This window comes from Urtica dioica, chromosome 7, assembly GCF_054948205.1.
Source record: "Urtica dioica subsp. dioica isolate 48M chromosome 7, U.dioica_male_clone48M_v1_H2, whole genome shotgun sequence".
Classification (NCBI taxonomy): Eukaryota; Viridiplantae; Streptophyta; class Magnoliopsida; order Rosales; family Urticaceae; genus Urtica; species Urtica dioica.
Genome location: NC_142762.1, coordinates 701200 through 722518, shown reverse-complemented (window position 1 = coordinate 722518; position 21319 = coordinate 701200). Strand labels below are relative to the sequence as shown.

Below are 21319 nucleotides of genomic sequence, written 5' to 3'. Positions count from 1 at the left end.
CACCGGTGAGAAGCATTAGTTCCATGACACCTCTGGACCGCCTAAAGGTAATTTAGGATATTATCCTCCATAAAATTTTCCAACAAGAGGAGTCAAAATCGAGCCATTTCATAGTAATTGGAAAGGTTGGTCGGTGGCAAGACTGATCTCGAATCGCGCTACCACCACTGGTCTTAGGTTCGACGAAGTGCTAGCACAAGGTTGCTCATCACCCAATACCCGCTCTTAACAATCTACTCCCCATCTTTCGAGAAGTGCCAGCACAATATGTCCTCGAACCAGGTCTTTTGAGAATCTAGATAACATTTCGACCGAGCACCAATCACGTACGAGAGAGACATTCCCGTTGCCGTTTGGGAGCTCCAAATCAGCTACAAGAGTGACTAGATATGCCACCTCTCTCGTCTTTACTTCACACCAAACGAGTAGTTAGGTTCGAGTCGTGATAAAAACAAAATTTATGTAACAAAAAAAGGAGTTCTCAATTTATTATTATTATTATTTTTTTTTTTTCAATATACAGAACAAACGCGCGGTCTTGGGCACCCCATTAGGCACACAATTTCCGAAAGTCCGTTAAACATTTTGCCTCCTTTTTTTTCTTTTGCTCCTCAAACTTTCCGATGGAAATTGCAAAACCTAAAAAGCCTCCAATGGCGAAACCAAAGGAGGATTCAAAAACTTCAGCCAGAGTTCATCCCTCTAACGATTCCGACGTGGTTCCAAGCTCGTATTCTCTCGAGAAATTCAGGCTTTTCGAGACCAGAGCGGTGATGTTTTCCTCAGAACATAGATTCTCTTCCTCTCCCTCTCTCCGTGCGCGGTGTCTTGAAAGTTTTCGATCTGACTTTGCAGAGGTTCTATCTGATTGGGAGCGATTGCTACAAGAGATTCTTCAGGGTGTTGAAGATCGACCGCTCTGAGCCGTCCGATCTCAACCTCAGTGAAGACCCGGTTGTGTACTCGTCGCAAGAGATAAAGAACCTGCTTCAACGGATCAGCGAGGGAAATCGCGCCACCGGAGGTCTGACCTTAGTTACCAAGGTCTATGGAATCGCCGGTCAGTTTTTTTAGGGCACGAATTTGAGTACTTATTGGAGTGTTTCATTTCTCTGATGGTGGAGTCTGAAACTTTTTTTTTTCTACTTGCTGTTCTTAGGTTGTATCAAGTTTCTGGAATCGTATTACCTGATTTTGGTGACCAAGCGTCGACAAATCGGATGTATTTGTGGCCATGCGATTTACAGTATAGACGAGAGTCAATTGATTCCAATTCCGCATACCTCTATTCAATCCGATGTTGCTCATTCTAAGACCGAGCTACGGTAATTGGATTGAGTAATTTGAGAATGGTAGCTACAAAGTCTAATAATGGTTATTGAATATTATCTGCTTGCTGTAAAAAAAAAATGGGGTAATGCAAGCTTGGAGCTGTAAAATCTGTCTGAATGGTGTTAAGGGTTGGAACAGTATTTTCTGGGAATATAGTTGCATTTGTTATAGGGAAATTATTGTCGAGATTACAAATTATAGCTCTCTTTGTCTGTGTACAACCTTTACGCGATCCTATTCTTTTAGTGCTTAATGCATGGAAAAGAGCCTGTATATCTAGAGATCACAGTTTCATAAAACAAGTCGTGCTTTCTGTGGGTTTTTTACGGTATAACTTTTATACCTATTTGGTTGAACTAAAATTGCTGTCAAAAACATAATTTGGTATCTTGTTCTACTTTGTAGGTACAAAAAACTTCTATCCAGTGTTGATTTAACAAAGGATTTCTTCTATAGCTATACGTATCCAATAATGCAAACTTTGCAAAAGAATGTATTGTCCGGGGGTGAGGAAGGAATGCCTTACGATAGTATGTTTGTATGGAATACCTATCTGACACAAGCTATTCGGTCAAGATGCAATAACTCTATTTGGATGATAGCACTAGTTCATGGTCATTTTGAGCAGGTATGCCGCTCCCTTGAGTTCTTAATGTTTACGTGCCTTTGCTGACATTTTTCCTATGGACGTGTGCGGTTGACACTCTCTCTATTGTTATTCTAATACTGATATACATTCTTGAAATTACAGACAAGGCTATCGGTCTTTGGGAGGGATTTCAGTCTTTCTCTGGTGGCTAGGCGCTCTCGGCATTTCGCTGGAACACGGTATATTCTTGATAAAATATATTATATCTTTTCTTCATAACTTCAAGCTAAAACAAATCTATTTGTTCTTTAGGTGTCAACTCTCCATGTGTCTATTTGTTAGATTTTTTAACAAGATGCTTATAAATCGTTAAAGACGAAGCTCTAAAGAAAACAATTATATCTTATATTAAATTCAAGTAAATTTGTAGAGAAAATAAAAATAAATGTTTACGTAGGTTAGCATCATGTCAATAGAAAAGGTTCCGCAATAAGGGTCAAATATAACAAGAGAACGTAGGACTCTTATGTATTTAGCCTTTTTAAGTTATTTTGATGAGTTTTTTTTTCCGTCTCATAAGTGTACTCAAAGACCAAGGAAGCTATTGTTACAATCCTAGTTGATTCCTACATTGTCAACTATGGGATTGACATGTAGGAGTCCCACATCAATAAAGTATGGGCTTAGTGTATGGGTTTATAATCTCTTGGGCACCCTCTTTGTAATAGCTAGCTTTTGGGACGAGTTCTACCCAAAGGGTTGTATCAATTGGTATCAGAGCTATCCCCATCTTGATAGATTCCAACACTCGGAGTGGTGGCGCACGGAGTGGTGGTTTGGACCCAAGAAAGGGGTGCCAACCGTGACCAACGTGGCTGTGACCAACAAGGACGTTGGTTCTTCAAGTGTGGGGTGTTGTTACGATCCTAGTTGATTCCTACATTGTCAAGTATGGGATTGGCATATAGGAGTCCCACATCACTAAAGTATGGGCTTAGTGTGTGAGTTTATGACCTCTTGGGCACCCTCTTTGTAATAGCTAGCTTTTGGGGATGAGTTCTACCCAAAAGGTAGTATCAGCTATCTGTTGGGGCTTTTTGACATTGCTATTTGAGAGCAACGACTAACTGCTGAATATAAAAAATATCATGCACTCTAGAGACTTTAAAGTACTGCAGGAAGTCTTTTCCAATCACAAAATTACTCTGTTATTCTGGGGTCTTTGGGACTCTAATGAATTATAATGGATAAGGTGATTATTGACTTCAAAGTAGAATTTTTTGGAATGCTTAAACACTCTAACTGCTCAGCAGAGTAGTAGAATACATTTGATAGCATTATAATTTGGAATGTTGAATTTTTTTATTTTTTATTTTTATCTTTACGGTTTTCCTCATTGGTTTCATGAATTCCAGTTATTTGAAAAGGGGGGTAAATGATCGGGGCCGGGTTGCAAATGATGTTGAAACAGAACAGATTGTCATTGAAGAAGAAGCTGGATCATACAAAGGAAAGATGAGTTCGGCCGTACAGATGCGTGGTTCGATTCCCCTCTTTTGGTCTCAAGAAGTGTCAAAATTTCCTAAACCTGACATCATCTGTAAGGATACTTCTGTTTACATGCTAAGACTGTTATTCAACTTTTCTATTAGCTTCATTATTTTTTTTGATGTCCTATTAATACTGGTTTTATTTTGACTGTTGTCTACTGTTGACTGCAGTACAGAGGTATGATCCCACATATCAGGCAACCAAGCTGCATTTTGAAAACTTGGTGGAGAGATATGGAAACCCAATTATCGTGCTTAATCTGATAAAGGTATTGACGCTTTTTGTGTATTCTATTTTCTAGTTTGTGGAAGAAGGCTCATCTGCTTGTACTTACTTGACTTCAAATTTGCAACATGATTAAATATATTTGTGCATAGAGAGCATAACAATATTGATGAATTTTTCCCCTTCACGTGGTAGCTTCTCTTTTTATGAGCTTACATCTCTTTCTGATTCATTAGTTTTCTTGAATAGTCCTTTAATCTCATATAAATTGTTATAATGTAGACTGTTGAGAAAAGGCCTCGAGAAATGATGTTAAGGCGTGAGTATGCTAATGCAGTTGGGTATCTGAATCAAAGTCTTCCTGAAGAAAACCATGTTAGATTTATCCACTGGGATTTCCACAAGTTTGCTAAGAGGTATATTCTGTGTCTTTACATCAAAACATTACCTCTCTCTCTCTCTCTCTGAAATTGTTAAGACTCGTGGAGCCGTACAGAAATTAGAATTAAGTAGTTATTTAAATCTCTTAATTGGTATAAATAAAAGAAGAGGGAAATCGAAAGTTAGACAAAGATTGGGTGAGAATTGGGATGTTTCCCAGTGGATAGAACAAGGCTCTCGAAAGCTAGTACGTATCACTGTATCTTTCTATTTTGTGAGGAATGGGGCTTTCAGTATCTTATCAGAAATGTACAGCTTTTGTATCATAATAACATTGGCCATTTGTAGCTTAGAGAAACTACAATCATTAGAAACATGATATGTAATGGCATTCCAATTGGAGTACAATGCTTAGTTCAGAGAGTTTACTATATCAGACTTAGTCCTATAATTGTTTTTCTGAAATTGTGCCTCAGTAAAATTTAAAAATACTAATTGTATTAGTTAAACTCTTGTAGTTTGAAGTCCAAAGCTCTCCGTAAATCTTTATAATTGCTATTTTTTGTTTTTGTTTTGTTTTTATTGTTCCATTATTTTTTTTATTAATGAGACGAGCATTTTAATTGACGAAAAAATTATGTGAATTACCAGTAGCTATAAATTAAAACGACCCTTTATGTATTAACATTAAGAACTTAATTTTTCTGTCATGCTATTCTTATAAAGAGTAGGATAGGAATTTAAGTTATGCACACAATGAGTAGTGCAGCTTAGTTTGGCATGCTATTTTTTGAAATACCTTATGGCAGATTGCCTTGTACCATTAAATTCAATTTTGGTCTAACTATTGTGTAAATTTACTGCTATCAAAGCAAATCCGCCAATGTCCTAGCAGTTTTGGGCAACGTGGCAAGGCAAGCACTTGATTTGACAGGTTTTTATTATAGTGGTAAACCTGTCACAGTAAAGCGAAGAGCCGGTCAATTAAGTCGAACAAGCACTGGGAGGTAAATTTCAATTGTATTTTGCTTTTGAGATTTTTATTTTACATCATTGATAGTTCTAATTCAATGTATAGTATTGCCAAGAGAAAAAAAATTCATGGTAGAATTTTAAGATGTTGCAGGATGTCTGTTCTGAACAAGCACCTAATTTTAATTTTAATTATTTTTTGTTCTCTTTTCAATATGTTATCAAACTGTTTTACCATGTAACTTTTCTTTTATGCTAGAGATTCGTCTCTAAGAGACCTGAGACTCAGTTCTGGGGACCTTGCCCGGCTTGGAAGCACTAATGAGACTCTACATACTGCTGCTAATCGAGACAGACAATCTGATATCGATCAACAGAATGAAAGTGAGACAACTTTCAGCGAACAACCATGCTTTCAAAGCGGGGTTCTGCGCACAAACTGCATTGATTGCTTGGATCGTACAAATGTGGCACAGTATGCCTATGGACTTGCAGCTTTAGGTCGTCAATTTCATGCAATGGGTTTAACAGATGTGCCCAAAGTGGACCCGGATAGTAGTAGTGCTGCAGCGCTTATGGATATGTACCAGAGCATGGGTGATGTTCTTGCGCAACAATATGGTGGCTCCGAAGCTCACAATACAGTATGTTTTGTCCACTTCTTTTATTTTATTTTTTTCTAGCGCTTTATGTTTAAGTTCTAGCAAGGGGGTTGCTTTTAATTTTTCTTTTGGCCACATTTCACTCTGTCCAATTGCTAAAGGCTACATAACGAATTTTAGGTCTTCACAGAAAGGCAAGGGAAATGGAAAGCCACAACCCAGTCAAGAGAGTTTCTGAAGTCTATAAAGAGATACTACAGCAATACTTGTACTGATGGTGAAAAGCAAGATGCTATTAATTTGTACTGATTCCTTCTCTCTGATGTTTTTTCTTGCTTCCAGTTTTCTTACAGTTAACTATACGCAATTCATATTTTCCAGAATAATAATACGCTTCATTATTTTCTCCTGCTTCTTTCTTTATCTTTTGTTATTTTCTCATATTTGTGAAACTGATGTAATCATCACAACTTCCCAGATTTTTGGGTTACTTTCAGCCAAAAGATGGGAAGCCTGCTTTGTGGGAGCTTGATTCTGATTATTATCTTCACGTGTCTGGCATTGGAGACGATCTTTTTCCGGACAAGTGGTATCTAACTTTTTCCCGTTGCTTATTTGTCCTGTTTTACCCTGTAAGACAGTACAGGAACTGTTTAATGGATTTCATATTAGTGTTAAAGGCTAGAAGTTGAACCAGGTAGGCTTAGAGAATAGTCTTCAAGTAATGCACTCATTTCCTTTGGTTTAAAGCTGTGATATATCCTCCATAACAAAATTTGTTACTTTTGACTTTGCAGTTTTGAAACTGAAAGTCAGCGTTTGAGAACTGATATTATTCTCTCTCCTGTTCCTGCTTGCAAAGAGGATTTCTCACGGATGAAATTGACATCATTTAATAAACTGATTGAAAAGACTTGCTCCTCTATAAAAGATGTAAGACTTTACAGTGAACCAAATCGAAAACATGGAGGTGGTGTAGCACCTGATGCAGCGTAAGTCAAACTTTTGTTAGTATGTGTTTGTGAAATCAGGGTTTTTGTATATACTTAACTCAAATGATTAGGTTTAACTGTCTCTCGTGATGCTTTTCCAATCCTGGATAAGATCACTAGGATTTAGTTATGGAACTCTTATGTTTGTTTTTCCTTTTCTATGCTTTTCTTTCTGTCTCTTGTTAACCCATACTCTTCGAGTTTTGAGCTTTATTACAATGGATTTGTTGTGGGTTTATTTATGTATTTACTTTGTAAAAGTCATTCTTGTTGGATCAGGAAACGAGCCTTAGTGCTCTACTCATTCCAAATTAATATTATATCTTTTAACTCAAGCTAATGACATATTAGTCACTAAACCAATCATTGAGGTGGATGTGGTTCTGAAATAATGTAACTAAAGCATCATCATTTTGTGCAGTGAAATACAACTCAAAAGTCCTAATTGGCTATTTGGTCAGAGAAAATACGAAGATAGTGTATCTACCCTGAAAGCCACTTCAGAGGAAATTAAAAACGGAGACACAAAGAATGAAAAAGCCATTGACGATTTCCGTAAGCTATATTGGACTTCCTCTGGTGACGATGCCAATGAAGAGGACATTTTCCAGAGGTAGATATACCAATTTTGCCACTACTTTTCTTGCTCAATTTATCCATGGTAATGTGTTGTTTCATAGTGCCTTAACTAATTTTGGATTATACTGCTTGAAGTTATCTTGTAACGACATCTGTGGATGAAAGTAATGGTTGGTTTGGTGGAACCCTGTGCGGCGATCAAGATGAAAGCAGTGAGATATATAAGCACTATGCCGAGCTTTGCCAGGTGATTATGTCAATTGATGTTGGAAAAGATTGTATTTTATCCATAAATATTGAAAGGATTGTCATAAGAACTGAAACACAGATTATATTAAGTACCCTTCCACTAAATGTGTATGGTCTGAATGTGCAGGGATTTACAATGGAGGCCTTTGAAAATGATGCAGATCTGGAGAAGCATTACACAGAGCTTCTTAGAATGGACACTATTGAAGCCATTGACGAGGGCAATGCAGAAGAAGAAATGGAAGCAGCTCTCAAAGAGTACGACCAAATTGGTGCCGATCTTGGCCTCACACCTCTCTCGTGTAGGTCTTTTGCTGGAGCATCGGGTTCGTTATCACAGTGGATCATCGGACAAGACATGATGCAAAAGTCTTGACAAACCATTCATTTTATAAAATTTTAATTTTTATAATCTACATGTTTGTGCTATTCTGTGGAATAATTTGGGGTTCCTTGCTGTGTGCCTGGCGTGATTCTTGCCTTTTCAATAAAAGTATGGTTGGGTTTATTGTATGGCTGTAAAGTTGAACTATTGTAACTTATACATTATACATGTAAATATATCTGTACTTAGTTCCACTCGATCCGCCACTGGTTCCACTTTGAAAGGTTTTTATCTGATTTTTTTACATTTGGGTTTCAAACCGGGGTTAAAAGTTTCTGGAACTAGCGTCGAAGTTGAGCCTATATTGTGTTTTGACTGTAATCGGCCCACGGAAGGATGTTTTGCTGTATCACCATCATTTCTAGTTATGCTCCTTTCTCAGTTTCAGGCTTTTAGTTCTATGAAAAAAAAAAAAAATTTGGAAATTACATTTTGCCTTTTTTTTTTTCCTTTCAAAAACAACATGTGAACATTTTACATTACGAAAGGAGTAAAAAAAAATTTGGAAATTACATTTTGCCTTTTTTTTTTCCTTTCAAAAACATGTGAACATTTTACATTACGAAAGAAGGGGATTTTAAATGTGAATGGTCATATATAAATATCTCATATATATATATATATATATATATATATATTATATTTATCGTTATTGTATACAATATATTGATGATGTGATAATGTATACATTATACTGGTAATTTGATTCCTGTACACTGTTAGCGTCGGAGTCACGGTGATGGCGGAGATATTGTATACGATGTACTTATAATGTGATTATTGTATACTGTTAGCGTCGGAGCCACGACGACGACGGAGACGGCCTCCCACATGCGTTCGAATGCCAAGGTCTCAGCCAATCTAGCACGCGCGAAGCCTCGCTAAAGGTCCTGCCACCAATGGGCGAGACCTTCCCCATGCAAGACCAGGCGAGCCCTCGCCGAGGTTCTGCCATCCATGGGCGAGACATCCACAGCCCGAGGCGGCCCCTCGCTACCTATGGGCGACCCCTCGCTTCCAAAAGGCAAGACCTTGCAGTCCAAGGGCGGGACCTCACACCTAAAGGTCACGTACCTTCCCACCTAACTCATTTATGAAGCTAGCATTCACCCTCATTTTCCTCCTCTATATATAGAGGATCTCACCACAAGGAGAAGGCAAGTTCTCTCTAACTTGCAGACTCTTTGCACACACACAACTCCCTCTTCCTCTCTCCAAATACTAACGTTTGAAGACAATATGATACCCCTCCATCTTCACATTACACTAATACTAATGTTGAGCATTGGAGCGCACGTCAGGGGCCAACCCCACCGCACCCTCTAAGTTAACTGTTTATTTCCTTCTCAGGATTTGAATCGAAGAACTCCCGACAACTAAAGGTCGGTGATCCAAGAAAGAACGACACTCAACCTACGTGTGACCTCAGGGTCTGGTCCGGGGTCAAGTCGCGAACTGCTATTAGATGCTAGTCCGAAACCGAGCATTAGCAGTTGCCAACTCCCATGGTGCGATCAAGTGAGATGTTGTCACCAACCCTCTTTGCCACAAGGAAAAGTTTGCCTCCAACCCCCTTGTTCGCCTCCAACTCATGGCCGAGACAAGCCTCTAGTGTTAACTTAAAAAAAACATCTGTCTCTGTCTCTCACTAGAAAATTCTCACTAGAGAAATATTTCCTCTCTCTTCCCTCTAAAAACGAGATGAGACCTCCCGCCTCAGCTAATGTTGAGCGTCTGGGGAAAACCCTATGCACCCGCTAGTTCATATTTCTTGATTCTTAGGTGAAAAACACGATGAACATGAAGAACATGAAGAATACGAAGGGCACAAAGAACACGAAGAACATGAGGAACACAAACACGTGAAAATCATGAAGAACACGAAGGCAAGGACGAAAACCTCTTTCGAGCGAGGCAAGGACGACGATAATAGAAGACTTCATCAGACCCTAACCTACGTGCGATTATTGTTGTCAATGGTGCCCACAAGAAGAGTTGTAGCCTTTACTTTTGTACATTTGATGTATAAAGTCTCACGAAGACTCTTGCTTGTAATTGCTTATTCATTAATAAAAAGTTGAAACGTTCATTCATTCTTCCTTGTCTGTTTGAAGCTTTATGAGAAAACATTAGTCTTTAGTCCATAAACAAACTTAACAACTTACGAAGAGACAAATGTAGATTTGCATGAACAAACTCTTCGTAGTTTGCTTAAAACGATATATTCACAATCTAAGGGTCAAAGGACTATTGACCTCAGTACGATTGTTAGGAGAATCTATGATGTCTGGTATGGGACATTGAGAGTTGGAGACTCTATAGTTCTTCTAGGTATCTTTTGAAGGTACTGAATTGACCAGTGCACTTCTAGAGACAAGATAAGAACAAACCATTTAACCTCTTATGTCTCGAAGTCACTACGTATGAATTGCATCATGCTTACCTTAATCCTGAAATGAGACATGCCATTTCACAGCTTACGTATTCTAATTTGAGAAAGTCAGAGTTCGGACTCACTATGTGATTCTGAACAGGACCTATTGGTGAAGTACTAAGTTGTGAAGATGTCATGAGTAACTTTGTGAAGTTCTCATAGATATGGAATTCATGTACAAGATTGCTGAAATGCAATATATATCACCTCATGCTTTGTTCATTCGAATGTGAATAAATGAACTGGCTAGTGTCCAAATTGAGTCTTGACTCTTTTGGATGAAACAATGTGACTTGTTAGCTCCTCGTCAATACATTGTTTCTAACTTATTCACAAGCGAAAAATGAGTTGAGGAAATAACAGCTAGAAGGGTAAAATGGTAATTTTGTAAATCCCGACTAGCTGATGATATTCATGAAGGGTAAACATTGATAATATTCAGTGGATCCACTCATTACAATTAGGTTGAATTCTTGAGTAGAAAATAAATTCATTTGAACCGAGAGATTTTCAGTGTCAACTCTTTAGTGGAGTCTGTTGGCATTAAGTTAAACTTGGAAAAGGTTTGTGAACTTTTGAGTCCAAGTATTTAGCTCAAGCTTTGTTCATTTGGATCCATGAGGTCACTGTCACTAATCACATCGAGTAGTAATAGTTAAACTAGAAACTAAGTCAAAACAAGAACGAGACAAGTTTTACGAAAATTATCAAAAGGGTAATTTTGTCTTTTTGGACATAGCATGAAATGAATGTCAATAAATTTTTTTGACATGGTCATATGATGACCTAAGTCACTCAGCCATGATGTGTTCACTGGGCCTTGTGGATTAATTTCATTTCAAAAATTTTTACTTGAAAATTCTTAATGGGTTTTTCTTATGTTGTCATGAAAAAGTGAAGAAAAATCTAGAAGGCCCTTCTAGAAGGTCTTACACGCCCAACACCCAAGAAAAAAAAAGAAAGATTATTTTGTGCATAAATGTATAAAGATACTTGCCAAAAGAAAAAGAGGAAACAAATTTCCTGTAAGAGAAAATCAATATGGCCGGCCAAATAAGCAAGGAGAGAGCAAAATACAAGAGGAAACAAATCCAAGGACTTGGTTGGATCCTCTTGGCCGTGTGGAATCCAAGGAAGAGGAGAAAATAGGCTCATGAATATGTGATATTCTATAGAAGAGGAAACTACCTTATTGAAGGTAAAGCCTCTCCTATGAATAGAGCCCTCATCCTTCACATTTCATTCATCCCAAGTTTTAGAGATTGAGAGCTTCTCTCTCTAGCTTGGCCGCCCCTTCCCCCTCTCTCTCTAGTTTTCTTTCGTTTTTCTTTTGGCACCTAGGTCTTCATTTGACATAGCGTTTTTAGCTCTTCGACTTTGAGACTTGTTCTCGAGTCGTCGTGTTTAAAAGTGTCCACTCACTAATTCCTTTTTTCTCGAGTGATTATAGTGATAGAAACTTTTGTGGTTGCTCGAGGTTGCGAGGAAAGAAGAGAGACGTGTTGCGAGGGGAGACGAATGTTTTCAACCTTTCGAAGGCTCATCAACGTTCAAGCTTCTAAAAAGGTTAGTAAATTTTAATGCTCATAATAGTTTTTATTTACACGTACTTGCACTTTGTCTAGGTTAGTAAAATCGTTTTACTCGTTTTAAAGACAATTTTTAAATTCTGCCGCTTGCCCGAAGCGTTAAACTTTTTCTTAAACCCTAGATCAATTCCAACAATTATAGCGTCTAGCCCTAAAGCGAACTACGGATCATTCTAAGTGTTGACTAAAAATGGTGTTAACATTAGTAATAATCATCATCATCATCATTTGGTGATTTATACGAGAAAGATGTAGGACCAACTCAGAGAAGTAAAAAAAATACATATTTGCATCAATCACCGGTTCATGTAATCTCACGATGATTTATTTTAGCTAAATAGGAAATTCTTACTGTGTTACAAATTTAAGAAATAATTTATTCTTAACTACTAAGATGTATAAAATTCTGATTAGTCACAAAGACAAGATGTCGCACACAATGTGTCCGACAACTTGCTTGAACATAGATAATGGATAATCAACAAACAGTGCGATAAATAAAAGAGACACAATATGGTTACCTAGTTCGGTGCAACATCACCTACGTCTGGGGGCACTCTACCAGTGGAAATGATTTCTCTATATAGTAGTCAATAGTACAAGCAAGGTCTTATATGATTACAACACAAAATCAAAGCCCTAGAAACTATTACCACGAGTGAATACCTAGACCAGGGACTCCCCCTGAATTTGAGATCCTCCTCAGTTCCAATCTTCGAGCAAACGCCTATGCTCGGATGACTTCAGTCTTCAAACGCACGTGAGTCTTCAATCACATAAACACAGAACACAAATCACTCAAACACTCAATCTTCTCGAATAGTATTTGATGAATGACACCGCTCTTATCAATACACAAAGCCTCCCAATCCGCTGGTTTTGCACGTCTGGGAGCTCTATGTATTTTGATAAAGCGTCAAGGCTGCTAAGGGGGGAGCACAAGGCTTTTATAGCAGCTGAACAATCCTGGACGTGTATCTAAGGTTTTCTTATCCATTCTCGCAAGAAAATCACGCAATAAAGTCACCAGCGAGACAATCTGGCAAAACCAGAAACTTGCCAGAAATACTGTCTGCGCACAGAAGGAAGGATGTCTTACCAGAAGCTGGAGCATTAAGACCGACATCTTTCCATACAACTTGCTGTAAAAAATAAAGCCAACTTATAACGTAACAATGATCTCCCTCTTTGGCTATTTTTTAGGCAAACACTTCCAGAGCAGTTCTCAATCAAGCGTCATGACCAGAAAAGAGCGTCAAAATAAATGACCTCATGCCAAAATAAATGACCCTCATGACGCCTCTCCCCTTGATTGCCTCAAAAACATACCAAAGGCAAGCATCGACCAAGACAGAGGGAGGAAAAACAGCCTGAATAAGGAGATGAGAACTAAAGCAGCTGACAATAACAATCAACAAAAGTCTGAATGTAGTGTTGAATAAAAATACCAAACCATAACCAAGTCTGAAACAAGTAGTCATACCGTATTGATAAACTGGCTGAACATAAATGAAGTCTGAAAGAAACAGCCAGAGGACTAAAACCACGAAAGTTACAGACCAAAAGGAAAAACAGATTAAAGAGTGGGATTCCCGGTAGAAACATCATTGTCTTGATCTTCAGAACCCTCAGAGTCACTGACGACATCATCCTCTTCATCTTCATCATTATCGTTGACAGCAGGACTTCCAACTTGACTCGGCTGAGAAGAGGAGTCATTGTCTGTGTCCAGAGAAGGAGTCACTACCTTGATAAGCCTTTCACAAACAGTCTTCTTTCGAGAGGAAGTCTCGATGATTTTCTTGAGGGCAGAAACTTCTTCATAAAGCCCTTTGAGAATGTCGCTGAACATCTTCAGAAAGAGAAGAACCTTGAGGGTACGACTAGCGATGACAGATGTCGCGACAGAAGGCATGACAAGATCTCTGGCATGTTTTCCCTCAAATAACTTGTGACTGAAGGAAAGTTCACTAGGGGGTTTTCTAGCAATGTCATCGGCCCTCAGCAAGTCTCTCTTTTGAGCCAGCATCATTCCATAAATAAGAGAGGGAAAGCCAATTGGGAGCTTCACAACATAGGACTTAGCATGCTTGAATACCTAGACCAGGGACTCCCCCTGAATTTGAGATCCTCCTCAATTCCACTCTTCGAGCAAACGCCTATGCTCGGATGACTTCAGTCTTCAAAATGCACGTGAGTCTTCAATCACGTAAACACAGAACCCAAATAACTCAAACACTCAATCTTCTCGAATAGTATTTGATGAATGACACCGCTCTTATCAATACACAAAGCCTCCCAATCCGCCGGTCTTGCACGTCTAGGAACTCTAAGTATTTTGATAAAGCGTCAAGGTTGCTAAGGGGGGGAGCGCATGACTTTTATAGCAACTGAACAATCCTGGAAGTGTATCTAGGGTTTCCTTACCCATTCTCACAAGAAAATCACGTAATAAAGTCACCAGCGAGGCAATCTGGCAACACCGGAAATTTGCCAGAAATACTGTCTGCGCACAGGAGGAAGGATGTCTTACCAGAAGCTTGAGCATTAAGACCGACATCTTTTCATATAACTTGCTCCAAAAAATAAAGCCAACTTATAACGCAACAACAATGTATTTTGGAATTAGTTTACTATAACATTATATATCCATTCAATATGTATGAAAATTTATGCTGATTGATGATACTCATACTCATAGACTTGCTCAAAAGATAGCACGTATCGCAAATTTAACCATTTCACTTTAGGAGTGATGATTATCAATCTCGTTTGAAAGGATAATACATGGTTAAATGAATATCAGGTAAATATGTCAGCCCTATAAGGTGATTACATCAACATTTTAAATTGAATTCACATGAAGCATACCATGTAACTCGAACGAAATACTAAAAGGCCTTGAATTTTATTAGGACCGCATACTAAGAGCAAGGATTGTGCTAAACTACGACCATCACTAGACGTTGAACAAATTTCGAATTTTGAAAAACAATTGAACAATAAACGGTGTGGGCAGAATGTAATTTTGTGTATTCTAGGGCTTCCTAATTTGACCACATTTTACATATGTCTATCTATCTCCATAGTCACGTCATAACCCAAATTTTAGAAGAATACCACTCAAATATAAAATTTCTCTATCACACATCATTTTTTTTAGGAATCTATCATACATCATTATTCTAGAAACATCATTTACGACAAAACTAATTTCATTTTATTTTTCTAGAAATAAATTTGAAAGAAGTATCCACCATCGAAAATGTCCTAACTGTAGTGAGTGCGCGACTTCCCTTAACTTTTCGGAACTTGATGGATATTTTACCAGTTAATAACTCATTTATCATAATTAATCAAAATGATAATTTGATCAATTCTATTAGTGAGCTCACTGTGGAAATACTTTTTGCCCTTATTTTTTTGAAACCTAATTTTTCCATTTCCTTCTCTATGTTCTCTTCTGAATATTCTCTCTCTCTCTCTCTCTCTCTCTCTCTCTCTCTCTCACCAATAACCCTATTTCTCTTTAAACCAAAAAAACAAATGCATCGTATCGTTTGTTACCAGTCGTTTTCGGAAAACCGGAAATTTGAAAACAATTTAAGACCGGTCGGGCATCACCGGCCAGATCACCCAATGGGCCTCAGCCCACCGGACCCGCGCGCCCTAGCGCGTCCACGCCCCCGGTCCAGTGGACCCGCGCGTGCGCCAGCACGCCCGCGCCCTGGCCGGCGCGCGCACCTGCGCCCCCGCCCTACTGGGCCCGCGGCGCCCCCGCGCCGGCGCGCTCCCGCGCCCCAGGCCGCCCCGGCCTGCGCGCGCTCCCGCGCCCCCGGCCCCCCCCGGCCCGCGCGCACTCCCGCGCCCAGGACGTCCGGCCTGTGTGCGCACGGCGCCCCCTCGGCCGAGCGCTCCTACTACCCCTGCCGAGCGCCCCTGCTGCGTTGGCCGGGTGCCCCTGCTGCCTCGGCCGGGTGCCCCTGCTGCCCCGACAGAGTGCTCCTGCTGCCTCGGCCGGGCGCCCCTGCTACCCCGGCCGAGCGCCCCTGCTGCCTCGGCCGGGTGTTCCTGCTGCCCCGGCCGAGCGCCCCTGCTGCCTCGGCCGGGTGCTCCTGCTGCCCCGGCCGGGCACCCCGCCCCCGTCCAAGCATCTCGCCCTGGGCGCCCCGCGCCCGTCCGGGCAACACGCTCCACGCGCCATGCGCCCGTCCAGGCGTTGTGCCTCGAGCGCCCCGTGCCCGACCATCCGGGGGCCGGCCCAAGGCCCCCCCCCCCCCCCCCCCCCCCCCTGGGGGAGGGAAAGGCATCCCCATTTTTTGGCATTCCAACATCAATCCAAAAATCCAACACACTACTCTCCCTCTCGAGAACTCTCTCCTCTCCTGCGCTCTTGTGACATTCCAAGGGCGCGCGCTCGTCCTCCCTCGGCTCAAAAATTCAAGGACCCCCCTCCATGAGATAGAGCGCGCTCCTCTTCTGCGACCCGAGTCTCTGCAGTGTACACACTGTTCTCTCGTTTCTTGGCCCTTGAGCTTGAACTCCGAGCTACGAGGCAAGCGACCCCGCTAAAGTCTTCACTAGAAGCTACGAGCCGGGTCCTACTCTAAAGCCTTGGATTCTCAGCCTCCGAGCACAAGATAGCCCCCAACAATCACTTTGAACTATGTTCTGACCTGATCCCGACAAACAGATACGTAGGCAACCAACCTTTGGCACGGTCACACCCTCCAAAACAAACCTCAGGGTCTGGAGGATGCAACTCTGTCCACGAGTTCACATTTTTGGCCCGGGTGCGATCACTTGGTCCGGCCTTGGATCGAACCGTCCGAGGTAATTAATCGTTGTTCATTTTCGGGCGACAACATTTTGGCGCTAGAATGAGGGGACTTCCCGACTTATACAGCCCGAAATCCCTTCTACAGCTCGACCCCTTCTTCCTCGGCTTGAGAAAGACATGAGTGGTCAACCACCAGTTCGTTATGAGGGCGTGAATAACCCCGAAAACGCAACTGGAGTGAAGAAATACTTCTTGCGCTCTCCACCTTAGGACAGTCGGGATGACCGCATCCTCGAGATGGAGGAGAAGATCCGCCAACTAAAGATAGCCAAAGCAAGGTACCACCGCCAACTGGCGGGCAAGGCGCATGTGCGAGGCGTTCCCCACGAGGAATACGAGGACCTCATGGACGAGGGACATGACTATGACCCCGACTATGAAGGCTTGGAGATTTCGGCGGACATCGAGACTTCTTTCACCAAAGACGGGGAACTCCCCGTTGAGATCGAAGCTGGTCCGTCGAACCCACCGCCTAAAACAAAGGCAATACCAATCTCCTCTCAAGAGGAAACCTCCCGACAATCAGCCCATGACCGACTCGGTCAAAGAGGAAATGTCAGGGAAGGTCCAACGACTCGGCGAGTGAGGCGTGTGGCTCGAAGCTCACGCCCCAATACCACCGGGCCGGATCTTAGAGATCAGCTTACCGCCCAACGGAACGACCGTGGCGAGGACCTCCGAGAGAGGCTAAGTGCTCGCAAGGGTCACAACCCTACGGCCCCAATCAATGGGGACCCTCGCACGGCTCAAGGGTCGAATGAAAGGCGCCAGGTGACTCCTTCCGAACAGGGGGTGACCCCCAACACTGGTCTCGATGTCGTCACCATGATTCACAACCTTCATAGTGAAGTACCTGATCTACGTGAAGGCGGCTTGGCTGGTGACACACACGGGGTCGTAGAAGAATATTCCTCGCCCTTCACTGCTCAGATCCTTGCTGAGGTGTGCACGGGAAATTTCAAACTCCCGAATCTCCCTCGCTACAATGGGAAAACCGATCCTACATATCACATCCAAAATTACGAAACTTGGATGACGATGCAGGGTGTCTCACCTGGGGCTCTATGCCAGGCTTTTAGTCTTACCCTCACCGGACCCGGTTTTGAGTGGTTTAAGAATTTAAGACCAGGGAGCGTCCAATCGTTCACAGACCTGAAGGACATGTTCCTAGCACGATTTGCTACGTCGATGGTCCAAAAGAAGACCAAGATGTACTTATGGTCAATCATGCAAGAGAATAACAAGTCCTTAAGACAGTATCTCACCCGATTCACCGCAGAATCAAACAAGGTCGACCGCTTTGACGACAGTGACGCAACTACAACCATCATTGAGGACTTGCGTACTGGAGACTTCTTAAAGTCCGTCGTTGGCAGAGTCCCTTCTACGATGGCCGGATTAATGAATCAAGCCAAAACCTTCATGGAGGTAGAAGATTACCTCGACGGGCGCAGGAGCAACAACCAAAGCTCCCGCCGTCAGGATGAGTCTGGCAACGAGCCAGGCAACCCCCGCAAAAGAGTGAGTAAGGGAGGTCAAGCTTCCGAAAGCCGACCCCCTACGTCTCAAAAGCCGCGTCTTGTGAGCGACTTCAAAGATTATTCACAGTACACCCCTTTGAACGGCCCAGTAAAGCAAATCTACGCTGTGGCGCGTGACAAGTTCACCGCTCTAACTCCAATGAAAAGCGACCCCGTATCTCGCGACTGGTCCCGTTATTGTGAGTCCACCGAGATTATGGTCACATGAACGCTCAATGCTTCCAACTCAAGAGGCAAATTGAGACATTAATTCAAAAGGGCGAACTCAAAGAATTTGTCCTTCGCATGATAGGTGCTGCGGTCCCCGCCAACAACAGGCCACAACCTGAGAAGGGTGGAGGAACCAACACTAACGCCGACTGCACCACGGTCGCGGCTACGGCCGATGCGCAACTCCACATCGTCAACACCATACTGGGAGGATTGCAAGACGGGGATTAAGCCCGACAAAGAAAAAAGCTTCTCAGGGCTGCCTCTCAAGAAGGCCTTGCCGGGCAGGTTAACCTCACCTATGAGGAACCTCCGTCCGTACCACACGAGACGATACAATTCACCAATGAAGAGGCCAAGCGAGTTGTGCACCCACATAATGATGCTATAGTCCTTAAATCCCAAGTGGCCAACAACCTGGTGAAAAGAGTTCTTATTGATAACAGCAGTGCAGGTGATATAATCTTTAAGACCACCCTAGAGCGCATGAAGCTCGGGGGGCTCCGCCCCATCCCCTGACCCAGACACCTCTGTTTGGCTTCACGGGAGAAAAGGTCATGACTGAAGGAATCATTGATTTACCGGTCACCTTCGAAACTACCAGAGGAATCAAAGTCGTTCACATGGTCCACTTTCTTGTGGTCGACCAAGAGTCACCCTACAATGTTATCATTGGGTGACCCACGTTGAATAGACTAAGGGCCATCACATCCACATATCACCTACTGGTGAAATTCCCCACCGAGGAGGGAATTGGCGTCATGGCTGGCGATCAAACCCAAGCGAGGATATGCTACGTCCAAGGTGTGGATGGCAAACCCGCTGAAAAAAGGGTTAACACGATCTACCAGCTAGAAGACGACTACCCGTGCGATCAAAAAGACGCACGGCAGCTCGAGGAGCTAGACCCGCGCGAAGAAATCGAGAGGTTGAAAGTTGACACCCCCGATGATCTCACTTCGATCGTTCTGGATGAAGCTAAGCCTGACCAGGTGGGGAAGATCAGTGCACAACTCCCTCTCACCATCAAAACCCAACTCGCGTCCTTCCTTCGGGAGTTTAAGGATGTCTTTATGGGACACATGCAGACATGCCTGGTATAGACCCCGATGTGATTGTGCACCGATTGAACGGCGATAAAAACATCGCTGAGAAGGTACAAGCTAGACGCGTGTTCAACCCTGAACGATACCTAGCGATAAATGAAGAAGTCGAAAAGCTTCTCTCTGCTGGCTTCATCCGAGAAGCCAAGTACCCCAAGTGGGTGGCCAACGTGGTCATGGTTAAAAAGCCTAATAGGAAGTGGCGCATTTGTATAGATTACAAAGATCTTAACAAAGCCTGCCCAAAAGATTGCTTTCCACTCCCACGCATCGAACAACTGGTCGACGCCACGACATGACATGAGCTGATTAGTTTCATGGACGCATATTCGGGCTATAACCAGATACGAATGCACGAGCCCGATCAGATCAAGACGACCTTCGTCACTGATCGCGGCCTCTACTGCTACAAGGTCATGCCATTTGGCCTTAAAAACGCAGGAGCTACTTACCAACGATTGGTAAACCGGATCTTAGCCGACCTAATCGGCACGCCGACCTAATCGGCAAGACTATGGAAGTATACGTGGAAGACATGCTCGTCAAAAGCCTACTGGCTACTGATCACGTAGACAACCTAAGGGAGATTTTCTTAATCCTCCGTCGGTACAAAATGAAGCTCAACCCCAACAAATGTGTGTTCGGGGTCGAGTCCGGGAAGTTCCTAGGCTACATCGTTAGCCGGCGAGGAATCAAAGCGAACCCCGAGCAAATCAAGGCGCTCCTTGACATGAAATCTCCGCGACGTGTCAAGGAAGTCCAAAGTCTGACCGCTCGGATTGCCGCCCTCTCGCGTTTTCGCCGTCTCCAAACGAGCCGTGAGCGCTGTGCTGATCCGCGAAGAGGATAAGGTTACGTGAGAAAAGCCTTGCTCGACGCCAAAATGCGTTACACAGAGATAGAGAAACTCTCTCTCTCTCTCTCCTCGTAGCTGCCAAAAAGCTACGTCCCTACTTCCAAGCTCACCCAATCGTCGTCCGAACAGGACACCCCATCGGTAAGGCTCTTCAAAAGGGAACATCGACTCGCATGGCGATCTGGTCCCAAGAATTGAGCGAGTACGAGATTGAGTTTCACCCGAGACCGGCAATAAAGGCTCAAGCCCTAGCCGATTTCGTGGCAGAATTCTCCTATACTCCCGACATGGGAAGAGCAGAAGATGACTTGACCGACGACTTGTCGGCTCGAAAGACAAAGGTCGACCCTACGGGTCCCATCTAGGAATTACACGTAGACGGAACATCCAATGCACAAGGAGCTGGCGCATGCATAATTTTAACCAATCCCGACCGGGAAAAGTTGCGCTAAGCCCTCCACTTCGGATTCCAAGCCTCCAACAACGAGGCCGAGTACGAAGCCCTTATCGTGGGGCTAGAGCTCGCTCAAAAGCTCAACGTACATAATTTACAAATACACTGTGACTCACAGTTGATCGTGAATCAGGTTAAGGGCGGCTACATTGCCAAAGAACCTAACATGATCATCTACCTGGCAAAAAAAAAATGCCAAGCTAGATGCCTTCTCTTGGTTTGAGATCATCCAGATCCCAAGAGAAGAGAACTCCGAGGCTGACGCTCTAGCTCGCCTCGGATACGGTATCACCAAAGACGGGTTAGGAACTATCCCGGTCGAGTCTCTCTCGCGACCGTCCGTTTCACGCGACGAGGTCGGAACGATTGAGAGCACCGCTCATCCAACTTGGATGACTCCGCTTACGGACTTCTTGCGAAGTGGGGCACTTCCCG

At 42.8% G+C, this 21319-nt stretch overlaps 1 protein-coding gene across 1 annotated transcript; it reads left to right on the top strand.

Moving 5' to 3' along the window:
• Window positions 1–546: 546 nt before the first annotated feature.
• On the top strand, window positions 547–8056 carry ATSAC1 (Phosphoinositide phosphatase family protein). Its single transcript, XM_089619542.1, has 16 exons — window positions 547–770; window positions 856–1060; window positions 1160–1325; window positions 1738–1960; window positions 2084–2160; window positions 3337–3521; window positions 3643–3740; window positions 3980–4113; window positions 4951–5085; window positions 5310–5694; window positions 5833–5954; window positions 6131–6241; window positions 6450–6644; window positions 7066–7257; window positions 7359–7470; window positions 7600–8056. Exons 1-16 carry the CDS (start codon window positions 624–626, stop codon window positions 7846–7848), a joined length of 2736 nt encoding a protein of 911 aa, XP_089475668.1. The 5' UTR covers window positions 547–623; the 3' UTR covers window positions 7849–8056.
• The last annotated feature ends 13263 nt before the right edge of the window (window positions 8057–21319 follow it).